This window comes from Hypanus sabinus, chromosome 2 (assembly GCF_030144855.1).
Source record: "Hypanus sabinus isolate sHypSab1 chromosome 2, sHypSab1.hap1, whole genome shotgun sequence".
NCBI classification, from domain to species: domain Eukaryota; kingdom Metazoa; phylum Chordata; class Chondrichthyes; order Myliobatiformes; family Dasyatidae; genus Hypanus; species Hypanus sabinus.
In genome coordinates, this window is record NC_082707.1 from 155,767,640 (window position 1) to 155,789,082 (window position 21,443).

The window sequence follows — 21,443 nt, forward strand, 5'->3', positions numbered from 1 at the left end:
ATGCTTTAAATGGAATAGTGTAGCTTGCATTGAACAAGACAGTTAATATGTCATTTATTACATACATTTACAAATAGTAATCATTTTAAAACTCTGCAAACCAGGTTATAGTGAGTTACCCAATTTACACTTTCCCACATTTTCCATTTCATTAACGTTATTGGAAACGATAAAAAGGTCTATATTTAAAACAGATTACCAATTTCATATTGGGACGGAGAAGCTAACACTTTTGTAATGTGATTTAAGACCTATATCTTAAGATCCAACGTGCGCTCAAGATTTCTAGCATCTGCAGAATTGCCTGTGTTCACCAATTTCATATTGTTCACTTGGTAATAAAATTTGAAACCTAGTAGTCGATGACGATCCTTCCAGTTTTCTTGCTTTTCTCGTGATCGTTATCCCTGGAGCAATCACTTCTAGATGTTCAGACTAGAAAAGTCTAGGAGACGAGAAAGAGAGCCCTGCACTTTTCTGCTCCTGGTGTGACACGGGAGACGAGGAGGGAAGAAGAATGGGGCAGAAAGTTTATGTGGGAAGATAAACCATGATTTCTGGGTCGACTTTCTTCACCCGTGCTCAGTTCTGCCCCATCCTCAACCCCTTTCAATGCATGGGTATCATTCCTGGGTAATTGTGAAAGCACGGATGGCTGGAGGTCACAGTCTCCTTCAATGACTTTGTGCTCTGTCATCTGGAATAAGCGGATATTCCGCATCAGTAATTTCAGCGCTGTGTCTCTCACCTTTATCCCAAGTTTTCATCAAACTCCACCGCGAGATCAGGAAATCGCTGCAGCAAATTGCCAGACTGCGCCTTTATGAACAGCCAATGTTATATTTGATTTGACTCCCTGCTATATAATCGAAGGGACGTTGAGTTTGAGCAGTTTGTTTTGCCATAGCGGAATAATGTCATTCGAAGTTAATGTTGAAATATTGCCAGCCATTGCAGTGCGTTAATGAAGGGGCGAGGTTAGCACCGCGCTCCCAGCCTGGGTGGTTGCGGGCGCTGGAACCGGGCGTGTACTGCTCCATTCAAACGCACGACGAGAGCCGATCCAGTGACGAGGGCTGTGCATCATTCCGAGCATTCATCATACCGAAGACAAAACAGATAAACTGAAAGAATTCACAGGGAAATAAAGAATGTAAACGAGACCGGAACAGTCTCCTGTGGAAAGCGGTAAGTGGAGATTTGATTTATCTCTCCGGCTTATTATTTGATTATTTTTTTCATCAGAAATGGATACATCTTCAGTGTTGCTAAAATACATGCATCGAATGACAAAAAAAACGTCATCTGAATAAATTCGGATAATAATAGAAATCTCGTACCCGCGATTTTGATGGAAATAAATATTCCATAGTCAAATGGAAGATTTTTGTTCCTCGTACAAAAGCTTCAAATTCTTAAATGAAATGTAACCCTGGCGTCTGATTCCTATCAACAACTCAGCTTTCTTTCGCATTAGTAATGGGGGGGGGGGGGGTTAATGTAAATAATAGTTTCAATTCTGAAACGTTACCTCTGCCCGTTACGTTCAGTTACCTAGGACGGTATCCTTGCAATGGGCATGTGTTAGATGCTCGACATGCTATGTGCCATGTTTACCAGCAGCATTTTCCTGCTGTTCTTATTGCATATGCCAAATAGAATCGCACAAAGACTATGTAACCTTCTGAAATGAGCAGCCTCTAGTGCAGGCTGATCAAGGCTAGATTTCCGTCTCTATCCCCCGGACACATCCTTCCCCTTAGCTGAAATACATTAAATATTTTCCACAATAACAGAGAAGTATTCATGTGGCATTCTATTGTTGGTATTATTTATTTATAATTTTTAGATGAACTTCCGAAATTCATTGTGATAACTTTATTGTTTTGCTTTAGTATTAGTTTATTCTTAACACATAATGACAACTTTTTGCATTTAATTTTGCTTCCTGAATGACGAGCCTGTAGAAGACGTGTTTTTGTGCCTTTGATTTTCTCATTCACTTCCAATTGATTGTCAATATTCATGGTTTCTTTCCCAAGAGAATTGACATTCTCCTCAAACGTTTTTTTTAAAAAGGTGCTTGATGGCTTTTCATTCCAGAGTTTGTTATTTATTCCAGAGTTACATCTTATTTTAATTCAAATGTCTAGAAATATTAGCAATTTAAAATTGTTAAAATTTCAGTAGTTTTGTCTCCTTTCATCCCTATTTCGACGCATGGTTAGTTTCTATGTGTTCACCACTTAATTAATTTCAAGTAAATAAAAGTGTGTGGGTGGAGGTTTGATCTTGGTGAATAACTTAGTGAAAAAAAAACTAAATCACGGGATCATATACTCCGAAATTTGGTGCCAAAAGGAGTAATGATATCAAAGATGCTTAGGTGAAGCTTTTGAACGCTTACAAAAAAGGAGCTGTGCAGCATTGCCACCATTTCCCCAAAACACAATTTAGCTTTGTAATTATATTGCAATTGCTTCAAAGTTCAGTTTTCAAATTTAAGACAAAGTTTATAAGGGGTCTTGTCAATCATTGAGCAATGCACACAAAATGCTGGAGGATCTCAGCAGCATATATGAAGGGGTATAAAACAGCTGACTCCTTATGCCAAGACCTTTCATCAGGACTAGTCACTTATCAGATCCTGCTGCCTCTCAAAAGAGGAGGAATTTAAATAGTCCATTAGCTTTAGATTTAGGTAGACAAGGCAATGCAGAAGAAACGAGCACTGCTTACAATCTTGGTTGAAGTTTTCAAAAACAAATTAATAATCATAGACAAAGTAAAAAACTGCAGAGAAGGTTGACCATAAGACAAAATAATGGGCTAAACAATCATTTCTCATTGCTGCTTTCAGTAGTTTAAAGACACTCCTTCAGATTCACGTGTACTTTGCAATATTCTCTTTCAGAAAACGAATGAAGGAGACCACTGCAATGATTAGCAAAAGTGAAACAATAAGCATTTGTCGATTGTCCCTCGAACTCTACAAGTACTCGTTGATTGATTGAATGTCTCCCTTTAATGCAGATAAAATCAGGAACTAAGTGTAGGCGGAAGCCTCAGTGAGAAACTTGTTATGTAAGCACCCCCTGCCTGTGTGTTGTCTCTTTGCTCCACGTGGTAATCAGATCGCTTACTTTGGACTGCAATCATCGCATTATTAATAGACTTACTCAGTGTTAAAACAGACCACCTTATCCTTCTTCTGGTCTGTTTTTATTTCAACCACTGTTTCCTTCCATTTATAAAGCTTTGCTTGCTCATGTTCGTTTGAGATATTTCTTATATGTTTAGGTATTGATGTGATCAATTATTTTTCCTCAACAACGTTTTCAAGACCTTGGAGTAAGATTGTTGCGTTTTTGTTTCGTGGAATCTTGGTTATCATCGCCATTCTGGATGCAGTGATGCAACATGCCGGCTTCACGATTCAACAACAAGATAGGATTGCTGAGTCTTTCAAAGGTAGAGGAGGTGGAGTAAGCTTAATGATCAATCCCTTGTGGTGTACAACGTGACAATTCTGTCCTTGTCCTGCTCACCTGACCTGGAACATCCACTGATCAGATGTCATCCATTTTGTTTGCCATGGGAGTTTTCAGCCATCATCTTGGTAGTGGTGTATATTCCATCTCCGGCCAGTGTCGAGCAGGCTCTAGATAAACTGAGCAACATAATCAACAAGCATGAAACAGCACACCCTGATACTTTCCCTGTCATTTTGGGAGATTTTAACCAGGCCATCTTGAAAAGACTCAAAATAATTATCACCACCATATCACTAGTGGAACCAGAGGGGCCAACACAATGAACCACTGTTAGACCACCATCAAGAGTGCTGACTGTGCCATCTTACACCCACACTTTGAAAAGTCTGATCACCTGGCTGTACCTCTACTTGCTGAGTATAGGCTGAAAACAGCAGCATGAGTAGAGGTGGAGGTGTGCTTTGAGTTGTGGACTGGACAGTATTCAGGGATTCAACTTGGAGGATGAATGAATGACAGTTGTCACTGACTTCATTAAAACCTGTGTGGATGAATGTCTGCCTATGAGCACGTACCATACATACCTGAATCAAAAACTGTGGTTGAACCAGGAGATTTGTAGTCTGCTGAGGGCTAGATCTGTGGCATTCGAGTCTGGTGATCCAGGACTGTACAAGAAGGCTGGGTACGACTTACGGAGGGCTACTTCAAGAGCAACAGAACAATTCCGACTGAGGTTAGAAGCGGAATGGAATCGGATAGAGATCATATCAGGCAGGGTTTACAGGCCATTACTTCCTACAAAGCGAAACCTAACATCATGAATGGCAGTGACGTTTCACTCCCAGATGAGCTCCATGCCTTTTATGCTCACTGTGAAAGGGACAATAAACCTACAGCTATGAGGATCCCTGCAGACCCGGCTGACCTCAGGCCAGCATCAGAATGTCTTTCAAGAGGGTGAACCCTCACAGGGTGACAGGGCCTGATGGTGTACCTTGTAGAGCTCTGAAAACCTGTGCCAACCGATTGTGTGTTTAAAGACGTTTTCAATCTCTCATTGCCAAGTCAGGAGTTCCTACCTGCTTCAAAAGGACAACAATCCTATCAGTCCTCAAGAATAGCAAGGTGAGCTGCCTTAATGATTATCGTCCAGTAGCACCCACATCTACAACGATGAAGTGCTTCGAGAGGTTGGTTATGGTTAGAATCAACTCTTGACTCAGCAAGGATCTGGACCTTTTGACTTTTGGCACAATAGGTCTACAGTGGAAGTGATCTCAATATAGAAAATACTAACACTTGCATCAGGCTGCCATTCATTGACTATAGCTCAGAGTTTAATACAATATTCCTATCGTTCTGATTAAAAACAAATCCAAAATCTGGGTCTTTGGATCTCCCTCTGCAACCTTGACTCCCTTACCAGAAGACCACAGTCTGTGCGGATTAGAAATAATATTTCCACCTTGCTGATGATCAAGACTGGCACACCTCAGGAATGTGTGTTTAGCCCACTGCTCTTCTCTCTCTACACCCATGACTGTGTGGCTAGGCACAGCTCAAACGCCGTCTATAAATTTGCTGATAACAGACGAGAAGGCGTACAGGAGTGAGACAGATCAGCTCGTTGAGTGATGTTGCAGTAACAACCTTGCTCTCAACTTCAGTAAGACCAACGAATTGATTGTTGACTTCAGGAAAGGGAAGACAAGGCAACACACATCAGTCCTCATCGAGGGATCAGAAGGGGAAAAAGTGAGCAATTTCAAGATCCTGGATGTCAGGATCTCTGAGGATCTATCCTGGGCCCAGCATATTAATGCAATAACAAAGAAGGCATGGCAGCAACCATATTTTAATAGGAGTTTGAGGAGATTTGGTATGTCACCAAAGACACTCGCAAATTTCTTCAGATGTACCATGGAGAGCATTCTAACTGGCTACATCACTGTCTGGTATGGGGAGGTGAATTTCACAGGTTCGAAATAAGCTGTGGAGAGTTGTGAATTCAGTCAGTGCCATCATGGACACTAACCTCCCCAGCATTCAGGACACTTTCAAGAAGCAATGCCTCTAAAAGAAGGTATCCATCATTAGGGACCCCCATCACCTATGATGTGCCCTCTTCTCATTGCTACCATCAGGGAGGAGGTACAGAAGCCTGAAGGTACACACTCAACGATTCAGGAATAGCTTTTTCTGAAGACCTCTGAATGGACATTGAACCCATGAACACTACCTTACTACTTTTTTTTCTCTTTTTGCACTGTTTATTTAATTTAACTATTTTATATGCACTTACTGTAATTCACATTTTTTATTATTATGTATTGCATTGTACCGCTGCCACGTAACAACAAATTTCACAGCATTTGCCAGCGGTATTAAACCTGGTTCTGATTCTAAGCTCCAACTTTCACAAAGTTTACATAATTAAAATCCTTAAGACTTTGATGCTTGCATCATATAAATACATATGTTGTAAATCTTATTGATTTCTTATACTGCCAATGGGTTGATTTCAAGATAACCTTCTTTGGTTCTCAAATTTCTTTTCAATGTTCTTCTAATGTCCTTTTTCAATTGTGTAAAAACCCTTCTTTACATAAGGAACAACAGCAGGAATACGCCTTTAAACCACTTGTGTTGGCCCCACCATCCATCAAGTTCATGTTAATCTTTTACCTCCATACCATTTTCCTGTCAAACTCTGCATTGATTATACTTGGCAACTGACCCTCCACAGTCCTGTGGTAGAGATTTCTGAATCATTACTCTCTGAGTGAAGAACATCTCAATGCTGAAAGACTGACTTACCCTGAGAAATCTCCGCCAAACTCAATAAGAGTTTTGCACATTTCAGTGACATAACCTTCGATTTTTCTACATATGAGGTGTCTATAGGCCTAATCTGATTAATTTCTATCATATGACACACTCCATCCTTGGGTTCATCTTGGTGGACATTAATTACAATCCACTATTGCAAACATATCATTCCTTGGGTAAGGATGTCAGACCAAAACATAATATTCGTAGAAGTGCTCACCATATGCCTATATATCCACAGAAAAATGTCCCTTCTTTTGAATTCAGATGCTCTTTCAATAAAGACCCATCATCTCCCTTTTTTTCCTAATTGTTTGCTGTACTGCATAGATACTTCCACTAATTTGTATATCTGACTTCAAATCCCTGCTCATCTCTATCTCCCCTTTACTAATGAAGAACGTTGCTTTTAATGTTATATTGGTGTGAGCTGTGTTGTCACTGTGATCACCAAGATGTTGACGGCAGGAGGCTCGGCGATGTACTGAATAACAATAGCAGTTGGTTAGACACTCTGTGATTATCATTTTCTGACACCTTCGTAGCACAAATATTTCTTGTTGTTTATCAGCCTGTGCCAAATTATTGACTCAATCTTGCTGTTTAATTGCTATGGAGTTGTAAATTAAATTGAAGATTGTGCTGTCAGTGAACATCTCACTTATAACCTGTGATGGAAGGAAGGGCGCTGAGGCTGGGGTGTACGGCGTTGCTCTGAAGACGTGATGCAATAGTTGGCTGAATCATGAGCAGTGGAAATGTGGACCTCTTCACATCCATCTCTGAGCAAACAGCCGGACAAGCTGACACCGAACTCCTACGTTCTGTTCCGCTCCTTGCTTCCTCGTTGTCTGCATGCTGTTAGATTGCTTGTCCAACATGCTTTCTTGTATCGATTGCTTATAGCTAAGAAGAATAAATATTTTCTATGCCTCTTATTAATTCCACCCCTTACCAGTATACAGGGTAAAACAGCCAAGATAATTGAGATACAGTGTACTGCCAGACATCTGGCATCCATGAGGTTGCATGAATATGTTAGTTATATGAGAATTGCTCAGCAAATTACTGTACATCACAGTCCAGTATTCCATGCATAAGTTTTTTTTTAATATCAATCTATTGCCATCTTCTTGTCTTGTTAAGTAACATGTCTTTTGCTGTAATTATATGTTTTAAGGCTAAATTATTAAAGTAAAAACAGCAAAAGTAGATCTAATGACTGTACTCACCATCACACGAAGTTTCAGATCTTTAGATTCCCGCTGATAATCAGCCTACCAATGCATTGTGGTTAAAATGGTAAATTGACTTATTATTATCATGTGTACTGAGCTACCGTGAAAGACTTGTCTTACATACTGTAGTATTCGTAAAGATCCATTCATTACAACAGTGCATCAAAGTAGTATAAGCTAAAACAATAGCAGGGCACAGAATAAAGTGTAACTAAATCAAATGTATCTTTTTATTCTTATTTCACATTTTTTAATAAGTGCTAAATAATCTTTGATATCTTTGCCAGCTGCATGAGAATTCAGGAAGTATCAATATTGGATGTAAAATTATATTTGGTTCCCAAGTCAACATGTTCTTTTAAGGCCATTGCTGAAATATCCTCTTTGTTTTAGTCAAATTTGGATAATTGGAAGCCAGCTGTGGGAGGATGCAAAGAGATTTTGTAGGGTTTATAGGCAGGCTAAGAATTGACAAGCAGATGGCAAATGGAAAACTGTAGAGAACTTCAGAAGATGGAGTACTATTTGATCTGATGGCCTTGCATGAAGTAAAAGTCTATATGAATATTCAGCATGTACTTGAGAAGCATTTATTGCTGTAAGATTTGATTCTATTTTGTTACAAAAAAGAATCCTGGTCAGACCGCATCTAGAATGTTAGTGAAGGCTTAACCTTTTTACCCCAGAGGCCTCGAATATATAAATTTTTGCTGATATTGGCACATTTTATCATCTCCAGAAATATCCACAGTTGATCCCATAACACTGGTGATCTGGAACAGGTCACTGTGTCGGCCTGTCTGGGTATTGTTCCATCAGTGAAGCCCCAGAAAGATAAGGTGAGAAGTTTATTTCTCATTATATTTCTCATTGGTAGGTTGGGTCTGTAACTACTGTGAATACAAACATAGGCTATGTCCACACTAGACTGGATAAATCCATAACTGAAGCTTTTTCTCTTTGTTTTGACCCTCTGTCCACACTGAAACGGTGTTTTCCTCTCCTGAGAACGGAGATTTTCTAAAATGCTCTCCAGAGTGTATAAATCTGAAAACAGCATTTGGGCGGTGTAGTGTGTATGGGCTAACCGGAGCTTTTTAAAAACACTGTCATGACGTTCCGGAACAGATGGTGGCGGCAGCGCGGCATTTCATTGTTTTCTTGAATGCAAACTCCAACACCACAACAACAACAGTGGACAGCTTCAGGAGACTGTCCCTGAGGAGAATGTTACTGCAGCTTTGCAGTATGACAGAAAATTTCAACCCCCCCCCCCCATGCAACCTAACAATTTCAGAACAGATCACAATGAGACTGAAGCCAGAAGAGTTAGAAATGTACTCACCAAATACTTTGACCCATAACTTACTGAATAAATAAGTATACTCACTTTGCCCTGTTTTCTGTCCTTACTTGTATGAAGGTGGTTTACCTATTTATGCAAGTACTTCTCTGACAATAGATGTGTAACAGCCTAATGTAACATTGTATGGAAATACAAGATAACACTGATGCAGACATGTTTATACACTTAACAAGATGCTTTATTAATGTATTGCTTGTGCAAACATTCAATAGATGCAATTGTCACTACTTCCAAAATTTCATTTTTAAGTAGTAGCTTATGTTTGGCATAAATGTGAAAATGTTAAGGCCAAAAAAGGAAAATTGTAAGTTTCACTTTTACTCAGGTAAAAATAAAATCACTTTTGCTCAGTAACTCGTTTTATTGCACATGTTAAATACAGCAAAATAATGCAGAAAGACATGGCAAAAGTAAAGGCAAACAAATGAAGTAGCAGCAAATTTCACTTTTGCCCAGTAACAAGTCTTATTTCATTTAGTTGTAGCTGTTGTCCCTTTCATTGGTGAAGAGACTATGGCTGTAGGAAATGTTCCCAGGGTGACCCCTCTGTGGGAGTGGGGAAGATGTTGGTGAGGCCGCCCCGGGGTCTGTGTGTCCGTATGTGTAGCTATTGTAGTGGCTGTGAGGCTGGTATTGTGGCAGTGAAAAATACTGGGGGGGACCCATCATATTCCTCAGCATTGCAAATCCCTCTGCAACAGAGTTAGTCAGTTTTTCAATGTTTGTCGTCAGCCGGGTCATACTGTCCGTGAACTCCCAGTAGGTTGCCTCCATACGCTCCAGTATTTGTTTTTTCAGTTTTAAGTCCTCCTGCATGAGAGCCAACAGCTGTCTGTCGTTTGGCAATTTCCTTTTAAGTTTTTGTAGTTTGTAACTGGACAAATGCACAACAAGTCTTTCACAGCGAAATTTGACACCAAACATGTCGCTTGTTTTCTGTAGATGTGTCCTGCGCATGCCCAGTAGGAGGAGATTCACCCAAATATCTGTTTTAATGTGGATGGAGGTATTTTTAAAAACGCCAGGTGTGGACGCCTATCGTTTTTACCCAAAACCGGCATTTTCAAAATTATCCAGTCTAGTGTGGACGTAGCTTCAATTTCACATTCTTCCAGAGATCTTCCGCGGATCTTACCTTCTCCTAACTTTTTTTTCTTCAACTTTCACAAGAACTGTAGTCACGAAATTCGGCTTCAAATTGAAATTATGAATAATATTCATTTCCTGGGATGAAATTTCTACATTTGTGTTGGGCAGGAGTTTTGGTGTGCTGTATGTAACTTTAATTCTAGTTGTAAATGGAAATTTGGATTTTCTTCATGCATAAAAACTTCTTTTCGTACCTTGTGGAGCTGCATCTTCCTATCACTATGTGGCTCTGTGACAGCTAGGATAAAGTTGTGTTGCATCTGGAAAAAAAATTGTTATATATTCTGGTATTCTAGAAATGTTTCAGAAATAATACTGATCTATTTTTCTTTCAGGTTCCTGTGGATAGATTTTGTCAAGTTGATTTCTTAACTTTAAAACACCTGGTAATGATGAGATCAACAGATTTTTACACTTGTGTGGTTACCTTGGCCATGCTAATTTGCATACCGGAGTTAAGGTGCTCTGTTATTCGCAAACAGCACAGAAGAAACATACAACTGTCTGAGGGTTCTACTGCAAGGCTAGAAGAGATTAAAATCCACAATGAGAACAGAGACATAGTGATGAGCAACACAGTGATAAATGGAGAAATACTAAGTTCCACTGCTTCTAGTAATAATTTAAGCTCTTTAGAAAATGCTACTGCAGGATTAAATACCAGTACTGTTGCTGCAGAAGCAGTACAGCAAACTAGTAAAACTGGAAACGAAAATGTAATCACTGTATCCAGCCTGGATATTTTACTTACACCTACAACAGTGGTGCCATTTCAGAAACCGTTGAAAATAACAGTAAAAGATGAACAAATTAACCAAAACCTGCAGACTAAACAAAAGGATTTAATTACAAACTCCACTCCTAATCAGGCTGTTGACTTCAGTGATGTTCAAACAACAACAGAAGTCGTACTGAATGATACAACCACCCATAGAGAGGAAAAATCTGGAAGCGTGAAGAGCAATGGACAAATGTCAATTTCAACTCTGTTCAGTTCGATGACTAAAAATGGAAGTAGTGAAGAGGCAACAGCAACAGCTGACTCCAGTGAGAACTTTATGCTGAATAGTCATGACACCACAGCATTGCCTCTTACCAGTCAAACAATACAAACTGTAAGTACCTCACAAAAAAATGTCGAAGTATTGACTTCAGAAATGCTAAACTTTTCAGAATTTACAAATGTAGGAAATGTAAAAGATGAAGAAGTCACAGCAACAGTAGTTAATGAGTCGGTGGGTACCTCCTTCAGTTGGAAAGGAAATAGTCCAAATGCTGGCAAAGAAATGAATGAGATCATGGCAACTACAGGGAGTGCAGTAACAGACAGCAAGGCTCCAAATGCATTTCAGGTGACCACCACCCCTAGAGTCACAACAGCAATCAAGGAGGCTGGCATCACGGAGACGGTTGCATCAGTTTCTACAGAGACTGCTCAAACAATATTAGTAACCAGTACTGCAGCTATAATTGGAACAACAAAACAAATAGATAAAGGATTGAGCGAAAGATTGGCAGTAACAAATGGGATTCCTGGCGTCCAATCTGCTTTGCCAACAGCTCCACTGTCTGAGAAACCAGTTTCAGAAGGTACAAGTATACCTGTATTATGAGTTTGGTGATGGAAATCTTGTAAACGTTAATTTTGAACATATACTTTGGAAAGGTTTTTGAGAAGGTGCATTTCAAGCGTAAATTTTAAATAAAGCAGAATAGAAAGTAACTTTTGCTATTGAAATATGGGTTGAGAATTAGGCAGTTAAATGAAAGTGATCTGTTAATGTAATTCAAAATGTTTTTAATGCAGCATGGGACTAAGGTTTATAATAGTAGTGGAGGTATATCTTTGGTTGTAGTGTTCAAAAAGAGCAGGATCATTCATCAAGCTGTGCCAAACTGAGCTTGTACCAGCCATTAATCACCTATTTACACTAACCTTACTTATTGCTACACACATTCTGAAAAAATTCCCTTCTACTCTCCCCTTAATTTCCAGCACTTGCCTATAGACGAGGGACAATTTATGAGATATTGAGGCTCTGTTAAGAAAAAAAGAAGTTTGTAGCAGGTATAGGTAGGTAGGAACAAATGAGGTGCTTATGGAGTATACAAAATGCAAGAGAACACTTTAAGTAAGAAATCAGGAGGGCTAAAAGAAGGTATGAAGTTTCCCTTATAGACAAGGTGAAGGAGAATCCTAAGGGATTCTACAGATACGTTAAGAGCAAAAGGATTGCAAAATTAGTCCTCTGGAAGATCAGAATAGTACCCTATGTGTGGAGCCAAAAGAGATGGAGATCTCCAAAGCATTTTTTGCATCTGTATTTGCTCAGGAGACTGACACAGAGTCTACAGATGGGAAGCAAAGTGGCATCAACTTTATGGACCCTGTATAGATTACAGAGGAGGAGGTGTTTGCTCTCTTGAGGCAAATCAGGGTGGATAAATCCCCAGGGGCTGACAAAATGTTCCCTTGCTCCCTGCATGAGTCAAGCGCAGAAATTGTCAGGGCACTAGCAGAGATATTTAAGTCATCCTTAGTGGCAGGTGAGGTACCAGAGGGTTGGAGGATAGCCAGTAATATTCTGCTGATTAAGAAAGGCTCTAAAAATAAACCAGGAAATTATCAGCTGATGAGTCTGACATCAGTAGTGGGAAAATTACTGGAAGATATTCTTAAGGGACTGGATATATAAGCATTTGGACAGACATGGACTGACTAGGGATACACAGCATGGCTTTGTGTGCGGTAGGTCATGCCTAATCAATCTTACAGAGCTTTTCAAGGAAGTTACTAGCAAAGTTGATGAAGGCAAGGCATTGGATGTTGTCTAAACAGACTTTAGCAAGGCATTTGACAAAGTCCTGCAAGGGAGACTGGTCAAGAAGGTTCAGTCGCTCAGCATTCAAGATGAGGTAGTAAATGGGATTAGACATTGGCTTTGTGGGAGAAGCCAGCCTGGTAGTAGATGGTTGCCTCTCTGACTGGAGGCCCATGACTAGTGGAGTGCCACAGGGGTCAGTGGTGGGTCTATTGTTGTTCGTCATCCATATCCTGAGCCTGAGTCTCCAGAGGGTTCCTGTGCTGTGGAAGACATCCTGCCTCATCCCTGTACTGAAGACGCCGCGCCCCAGTGGCTCCAATGACTACAGACCGGTGGCATTGACCTCCTACATCACAAAGACCTTGGAGAGACTTGTTCTAGAGCAGCTCTGGCCTATGGTTAGGCCACACTTAGACCCCCTCCAGTTCGCCTACCAGCCCTGACTAGGAGTTGAGGATGCCATCGTCTACCTGCTGAACCGTGTCTACGCCAACCTGGACAAGCCGGCGAGCACTGTGAGGGTCATGTTTTTTGACTTCTCCAGTGCATTCAGCACCATCCACCCTGGTCTGCTGGGTGAGAAGCTGACAGTGATGCAGGTGGATGCTTCCCTGGTGTCATGGATTATTGATTACCTGGCTGGCAGACCACAGTACGTGCGCTTGCAACACTGTGTGTCAGACAGAGTGGTCAACAGCACTGGGGCTCCACAGGGGACTGTCCTGTCTCCCTTTCTCTTCACCATCTACACCTTGGACTTCAACTACTGCACAGAGTCTTGCCATCTTCAGAAGTTTTCTGATGACTCTGCCATTGTTAGATGCATCAGCAAGGGAGATGAGGCGGAGTACAGGGCTACGGTGGGAAACTTTGTCACGTGGTGCGAGCAGAATCATCTGCAGCTTAATGTGAAAAAGACTAAGGAGCTGGTGGTGGACCTGAGGAGGGCTAAGGCACCGGTGACCCCTGTTTCCATCCAAGGGGTCAGTGTGGACATGGTGGAGGATTACAAATACCTGGGGATACGAATAGACAATAAACTGGACTGGTCAAAGAACACTGAGGCTATCTACAAGAAGGGTCAGAGCCGTCTCTACTTCCTGAGGAGACTGAGGTCCTTTAACATCTGCTGGACGATGCTGAGGATGTTCTACGAGTCTGTGGTGGCCAGTGCTATCATGTTTGCTGTTGTGTGCTGGGGCAGCAGGCTGAGGGTAGCAGACACCAACAGAATCAACAAACTCATTCGTTAAGGCCAGTGATGTTGTGGGGGTGGAACTGGACTCTCTGACAGTGGTGTCTGAAAAGAGGATGCTGTCCAAGTTGCATGCCATCTTGGACAATGTCTCCCATCCACTCCATAATGTACTGGTTAGGCACAGGAGTACGTTCAGCCAGAGACTCATTCCACTGAGATGCAACACTGAGTGTCATAGGAAGTCATTCCTGCCTGTGGCCATCAAACTTTACAACTCCTCCCTTGGAGTGTCAGACACCCTGAGCCAATAGGCTGGTCCTGGACTTATTTCCACTGGGAATAATTTACTTATTATTATTTAAATATTTATGGTTTTATATTGCTATATTTCTACACTATTCTTGGTTGGTGGGACTGTAACAAAACCCAATTTCCCTCAGGATCAATAAAGTATGTCTGTCTGTCTATGATCTGGATGATAATGTGGTTAACTGGATCAGCACGTTGGATGACACCAAACTGGGGGTGCAGTGGACAGCGAGGAAGACTGTAATGGCTTGCAGTGGGATCTGGACCAGCTGAGAAAAAGAGCTGAAAAATGACAGATGGAATTTAATGCAGATAAGTGCAACGTATTGTTCAGGGTATTGCACTTCGGTAGGACCAACCAGGGTAAGTCTTACACAGTGAATGGTAGGGCAGTGAAGAGTGTGGTAGAACAAGGGGTTCATGGAATACAGGTCCATAATTTGTTGAAAGTGGCACCACAGATAGATAGGGTCATAAAGAAAGGTTTTGGCACATTGGCCTTCATAAACCAAAGTATTGAGTACAGGAGATGGGATGTTATGTTGAAGTTGTATAAGACATTAGTGAGGCCTAATTTGGAGTATTGTGTGCAGTTTTGGTCACCTACCTACAGGAAAGATGTAAGTAAGTTTGAAAGAGTACAGAGAAAATTTATGAGGATGTTGCCGGGTTTGGAGGACCTGATTTTGAGGAAAGATTGAATAGGTTAGGACTTTATTCCTTGGAAAGTAGAATATTGAGGGAAAATTTGATAAAGATACACAAAAATTATGAGGGGGATAAATATGGTAAATGCAAGTGGACTTTTTTCACTGAGGTTGTGTGGGACTACAACCAGAGGTCATGGGTTAAGGGTAAAAGGTGAAAAGTTTAAGGGGAGCATGAGGGGAATCTTATTTACTCCTATTGTATCAAATATGTACCCTTTTCCAGCAAAGAGATTTAAAGTTTTCTAGATTTCACAGAATACCAATGAGTTAAATGGGATTAAAAATCTATATTTTGTTCTGTTCCAGGTAGTAAATCATATGTCAGAGGAAAGTAGTGTGTAGTCTTTAAACATAAGACCATAAAATATAGGAGCAGAATTAGGCCACTTGGCCCATCAAGTCTGTTCCGCCATTCAATCATAGGCTGATCTGATTCTTCCAGTCATCCCCACTCCCCTGCATTCTCCCCATATCTTTTGATGCCCTGGCTAATCAAGAAACTTTCTTTTCAAATCTTTTTATTATTATTATTTTTCAAAAACAACACAGGTACATCGAAGTAACAACACTTACAATGCCTCAGAAAAAATAAATTATCTTAAAGATAACTTAAAAACCTTCTAAGCAAGACAAGTGAGAAAAAAAAGAAACCCATTGGGGGTACAACCCTGGAGCCATGCGTCATACAGAAAGCTTCTAAAAATAAACATCAAGCTGCCAACAAGAAAGAATGATATATCCAAAAAATGTACACTTAGATCATGGAGGAAATCTACCAGTTAACTGAAATGATAATAACGAGCAAATGAGCCCCATCTCTTCTCAAAATCAAATAAAGGTTCAAAGGTTTGACTTCTAATTTTCTCCAAGCTAAGACACAGCATCACTTGAGAGAACCATTGTGACAAAGTAGGAGCTGATATATCCTTCCATTTCAACAAGATGGCCCTCCTAGCTATCAATGTAACAATCACAATAACATGTCGGTCAGACACAGAAATACCATGGATATTTTGAGGAATTATTTCAAAAAACACAGTCAATTTAATAGGTTGTAAGTTGATTCTGAGTGCTTTAGAAATTGTCAAAAAGACTGACTTCCAAAACTGTTTTAATATAGAACATGACCAGAACATATGTGTCAGTGTAGCTATCTCAGTTTTACATCTATCACAATACTTGTCAACATTGGGAAATATTTTAGGAAGTCTCTCCTTCATCAGATGGTAACAATGTACAATTTTAAATTGAATCAGTGAATGACTAGCATAGAACCTATCTATCTCTGCCTTAAATACACCCAATGACTTGGCCTCCACAGCAGCTCATGGCAACAAATTCCACAGATTTACTACCCTCTGACTAAAGTAATTTCTCTGCATCTCTTTCTAAATTGATGTCCTTCAATCCTGAAGTTGTGCCCTCTTGTCCTTGACTCTCCTACCATGGAAAATAACTTTGCCGTATTTAATCTGTTCAGGCCTTTTAACATTTGGAATGTTTCTATGAGATCCCTCATCATTCTCCCAAACTTGAAGGAATACAGCCGAAGAGCTGCCAGGCATTCCTCATATGGTAACCCTTTCATTCCTGGAATAATTCTTGTGAACCTTCTCTGAACCCTCTCTCCAATGTCAGTAAGGAGCCGAAAACTGCACACAATACTCCAAGTGTGGTCTCATGAATGCCTTATAGAGCCTCAACACCACATCCCTGCTCTTGTAGTCTATACCTCTAGAAATGATTGCCACCATTGCAATCACCTTCTTCACCACCGACTCAACCTGGAGGTTAACCTTTAGGGTATCCTGCACAAGGATTCTCAAGTCCCTTTGCATCTCTGCTTTTTGAATTCTCTCCCCATCTAAATATTTTTTTCCAATTTATTTCTTCCACCAAGGTGCAGACCCCTGTGGAACTCCACTGGTAATTGGCAACCAGCCAGAATAGGATCCCTTCAATCCCACTCTCTATGTTTTCTGCCAATCAGCCAATGCTCCACCCATGCTAGTAATTTCTCTGTAATTCCACAGGCCATTATCTTGCTAAGCAGCTTCATGTGCAGCACCTTGTCAAAGGCCTTCTGAAAATCCAAATACACCATATCTACTGCATCTCCTTTGTCTACTCTGCTTGTAATATCCTCAAAAATTGCAGTAGGTTTGTCAGGCAGGATTTTCCTTTAAGGAAACCATGCTGGCTTTGGTTTATCTTGTTATGTTCCTCCAGGTACTCTGTAATCTCATCCCTAACAATCGATTCCAACAACCTCCCAACCACTGATGTCAGGCTAACAGGTCTATAGTTTCCTTTCTGCTGCCTCCCACCCTTCTTAAATAGCAGAGTAACATTTGCAATTTTCCAGTCATCCGGAACAATGCCATTGTTAATGACTCCGCAATCTCTCCAGCTATTTCCTTCAGAACCCGAGGGTGCATTCCATCAGGTCCAGGAGATTTATCCACCCTCAGACCATTAAGCTTCCTGAGCAACTTCTCAGTTGTAATTTTCACTGCACGTACTTCACTTTCTTGACACTCTTGAATGTCCGGTATACTGCAGATGTCTTCTACTGTGAAGACTGATGCAAAATATGCATTCAATTCCTCTGTCATCCCTGTGTCTCTCATTAAGATATCTCCAGCATCATTTTCTATTGGTCCTATATCTACCCTCAACTTTCTTTTACCCTTCATATACTTACAAAAGCTTTTAGTATCTTCTTTGATATTAGTTGCCAGCTTCCTTTCATAATTCATCTTTTCCTTCCTAATGACCTTCTTAGTTTCCTTCTGCAACTTTTTAAAAGTTTCCCAATCCTCTATCTTCCCACTAGCTTTGGTTTTCATGTATGTCCTTTCTTTTGATTTTACTTTGGCTCTGACTTCACTTGTCAGCCACGGTAGTGTCATTCTTCCATTCAAAAAATTCTTCTTATTTGGAATATATCTGTCTTGCACTTCCCTCATTTTTTGCAGAAACTTCAGCCGTTGCTGCTCTGCTGTCGTTGCTAGTTCCAGTCAACTTTAGCCAGTTCCCCTCACAGGCCATTGTAATTTCCTTTATTCCACTGAAATACCAACACATTTAATTTTAGTTTCTCCTTCTCAGATTTCAAAATGAACCCAATCATATTGTGATCACTGTTCCCTAAGGGTTCTTTAATGTTAAGCTCTCTTATCACCACCAGATCATTGCACAACACCCAATCCAGCACAACTGATCCCCTAGTGGGCTCAACAACAAGCTGTTCTAAAAAGCCATCCCTTAGACATTCTACAAATTCTCACTCTTGAGTGCTAAATGAATGCTAACATTCTAGTCTAATAAATTATGTATTTTTAAAAGCTAAAACTGATCAATGGGGGCTATGAGGGTGTAAATACCACCAGACCAGACATGCCCAGGCATCATCCCTGATGAAGATGGCAGAGTTGATCATTGAAACATCGGTTATACCAGTACCTGTACCTGGTTGGAAGCCCGAGAAGAGTTTATTTGTCACATATGCTAGGAAGGCACTAGATCCTGATCAACATTGATGAAGTAAATTGTGGTTGTATCAGAATCAAGAGGACCATTTAAAGTAGAGATTCAGCAATTCGAGAAAATATTATTTTGTACAGTGAGTTGTGAGGAGTAGAAATGTAGAAAGTAATAGAGTTGTTGGAGCAGATGTGTTTTAAAAAAGAGTTAGACAAGTAATTGAAAGGGACAAAAATTAAAGAGCAAGAGGGGAAAACTAGCCAGCATGGGTATTTAGCTCTTAATGCCATCCTTTTAAACTTAGTGTGATAAATAAGTAAAGTGTTTCGTGTGTGAATACAAAGTGATAATGAAAGTACTTAAAGTAAATAAACTGAAGAAGTAATACAGCATACATTGAGATTTTGCACACCATTAGGACTTGATTGTCTTGTTGGTTGAATCATGCACTGTCATTTCAGAACTGTTTAAACCGAATTATATCATTATGCCCGTATGCAGTGAGTTTGGGAATTAGAGACAGATTTAGGGATTGAACAGCATTGAGTTCTGCCTTTGGATTCCTCATAGCCTCCAGTGGCAGGGCCCAGTTTTATGATTAGTCCCTGATATTTTGCTGGAGAACCATATCTCAGATCCTGCACCAGACATGCAAGGGTCAAGATCTGAAACACTATTGATTTTAATAGAGATTCTTAGACTAGAAGTAATGTTTTTAAAAAAGTATTTTTTCTTGAATTGATTTAACTATTTTTGTTTAACTGCTTTAAATAACTTGTTTAAAAAGTTATTCATGATCTTAGCAGCATTTCAAAGCTCTAAAAATCAGTGGCAGCTTTGACAGAAAACAAAGTTCCCTCCTCAACTTTGCTTTCTGTGAAAGCCTATTAGGGCACTCCAGGGCAGATCTCTGAATCCAACCTTCCGAAATATGTCACCATTTAGACTTCACTGCCTAACCTGAACATGAAGGCAACTTTCAAATTCTGACCCCTGAGTGCAGACAGAAAATGCAGGCATGGTGGGGAGGGGGGATTTCTAATTAGTAGTTTCACACAACTGGTGACAAATTCTATTCTCTCATTCATGTCAAAGGAAGCAAGGCATAAGTGGAAGAAATAAACATTTCTTGCTTCCAAGAGCCTAGTTACTTGTGAAGCAGTTGAAATGATTGTAGAATATTTGCATAAAAACACTGGCTTTCCATTTCACCTAATTGTTTATTCCCCGACCTGCCATAGACAAGACTTGTTTGCGGGCTCTTAAGAACCACTAGATTTATTAATGAAGAGATGTTGACCCTCCAGTAACAAGTGGATTGTGAATAGCTAATGGGTGTGGATTTAAAAGAGGCTTAGGTTTATTAACTGAAAATCTCAAAAGCCGCAATTACAGGAAATTTACTGGAAACCATCTGCAGGTCAAACAACATCTGCAGAAAGACGAGCAATTGTTCTCCCTTCAATTATTCATCCCTCTCTTGATGAACTTGGAAAGTGGAGGAAAAGCAAATTAGTTTTAACACAGGGGAGGATAATGCATAGAAGTTCACTTCTGATATGATGAGGCCTATGGAGAGAGGGAAAAAAATACCCAGGCCATTACAATGTTTACAGACTGTCTAGGTAATAGAATAATGAGGGCAGAGAGAGAAATAAACAAATAAAGGTGGGTAGGAGCAACTGCTGAAGCCTGATGACCAAGAAGGGGAATTCAGGAAATGGCAAGCACGTCAGGCAGTGAAGGAGAAACTCAATTAATTTTGCACAGATGGACAACCATACAGCAGAATTGGTCAGTTACCGACATAAAGAAGAAATATGAGTTATCTGAAATTATTAAATTTGTTGAAAGTTGCAACATGTACAGATGGAAGATGACTTCTTGTTCCTCAAATTTGGGTTGAGGCTCATTGGTACGGTACCATACACTGGTAAGTCAAAATGAGACTGGAATGGAAAGTTATAGTGATAGGCCACTGGAAGCTCAGAGTTGTCCCCACAGACTCAACGGAGGTGCAAGACGATCGTTCAATCTGTGTTTGGTTTCTCTGCTGCAGAGACCATTTTATGAGCAAAGAAGCGCAACTAAGTTACTGCTTCATCTAGAAGGATTGATTGGGCCCCGGTTGGTGGGAGGAGATGAGGTTTACAAAAAAACACATTATTTTATCTCCTGAAGTCGCATGGGAAAGCCCTGTAAGAAGGGGTATGGTTGGTGGAGATGAAATAATGAACCAGTGATTCAACAGCAGAACAGACCCTTTAGAATGCTACAGGGGAAGGTGTAGTGGTAGTGTTTAGTGAAGTTTTTGTATATTATAATGGATGATTGGTGAATGCAGAGAATGGTTGGGTGGAATGTGAGGATCAGAGGAACCCTATTCTTGCTCTGGGCAAGAGAAGGTAGAAATGAAGGAAATACACAAGACTTGGTTGAGGGCTCTTAAAAACCATGGTTAAGGAAAAATGAGCAGTAACAACCAATTTAAAGGAACTGGGAAAATGGAATGGATTCCTTATAGGGTCGAAATCAGTACTGAACTTTGAGATTGCTGTGGAAGTCTGCAGGCTCATAATACCTATCCCCATAGATAGTATGACAGAGAAATCCATAAAGGGAAGGTAAAGGAAGAGTCAGAGATCGTCCATGTAAAAGAAAAAGCAGATTGGAAACTGGCAGCAAAGTTAAAAAAAAACTTACTGAGACCAGAAGGAGCACAAGAAGCAGATAAATTGGTTTATTATTTACACATCCATCGAGGTATAGTGAGAAAGCCGATCTTGTATACTCTTCATACAGATCAACCCTTTACAACAGTGCATTGAGGTAGTAC

General features: G+C 40.3%; 1 protein-coding gene across 5 annotated transcripts in view; it reads left to right on the top strand.

Moving 5' to 3' along the window:
- The first annotated feature begins 1,059 nt into the window (after positions 1–1,059).
- Positions 1,060–21,443, top strand: part of LOC132385306 (armadillo-like helical domain-containing protein 4) — a 105,849-nt gene continuing 85,465 nt past the window's right edge. For all 5 annotated transcript variants that reach the window (XM_059957327.1, XM_059957351.1, XM_059957338.1 and 2 more), the window contains exons 1-3: positions 1,060–1,188; positions 8,304–8,403; positions 10,415–11,669. In XM_059957327.1, the coding sequence (XP_059813310.1) occupies positions 10,469–11,669 (1,201 nt within the window). In that variant the 5' untranslated portion in view covers positions 1,060–1,188; positions 8,304–8,403; positions 10,415–10,468. The remainder of the gene's footprint in view (positions 1,189–8,303; positions 8,404–10,414; positions 11,670–21,443) is intronic.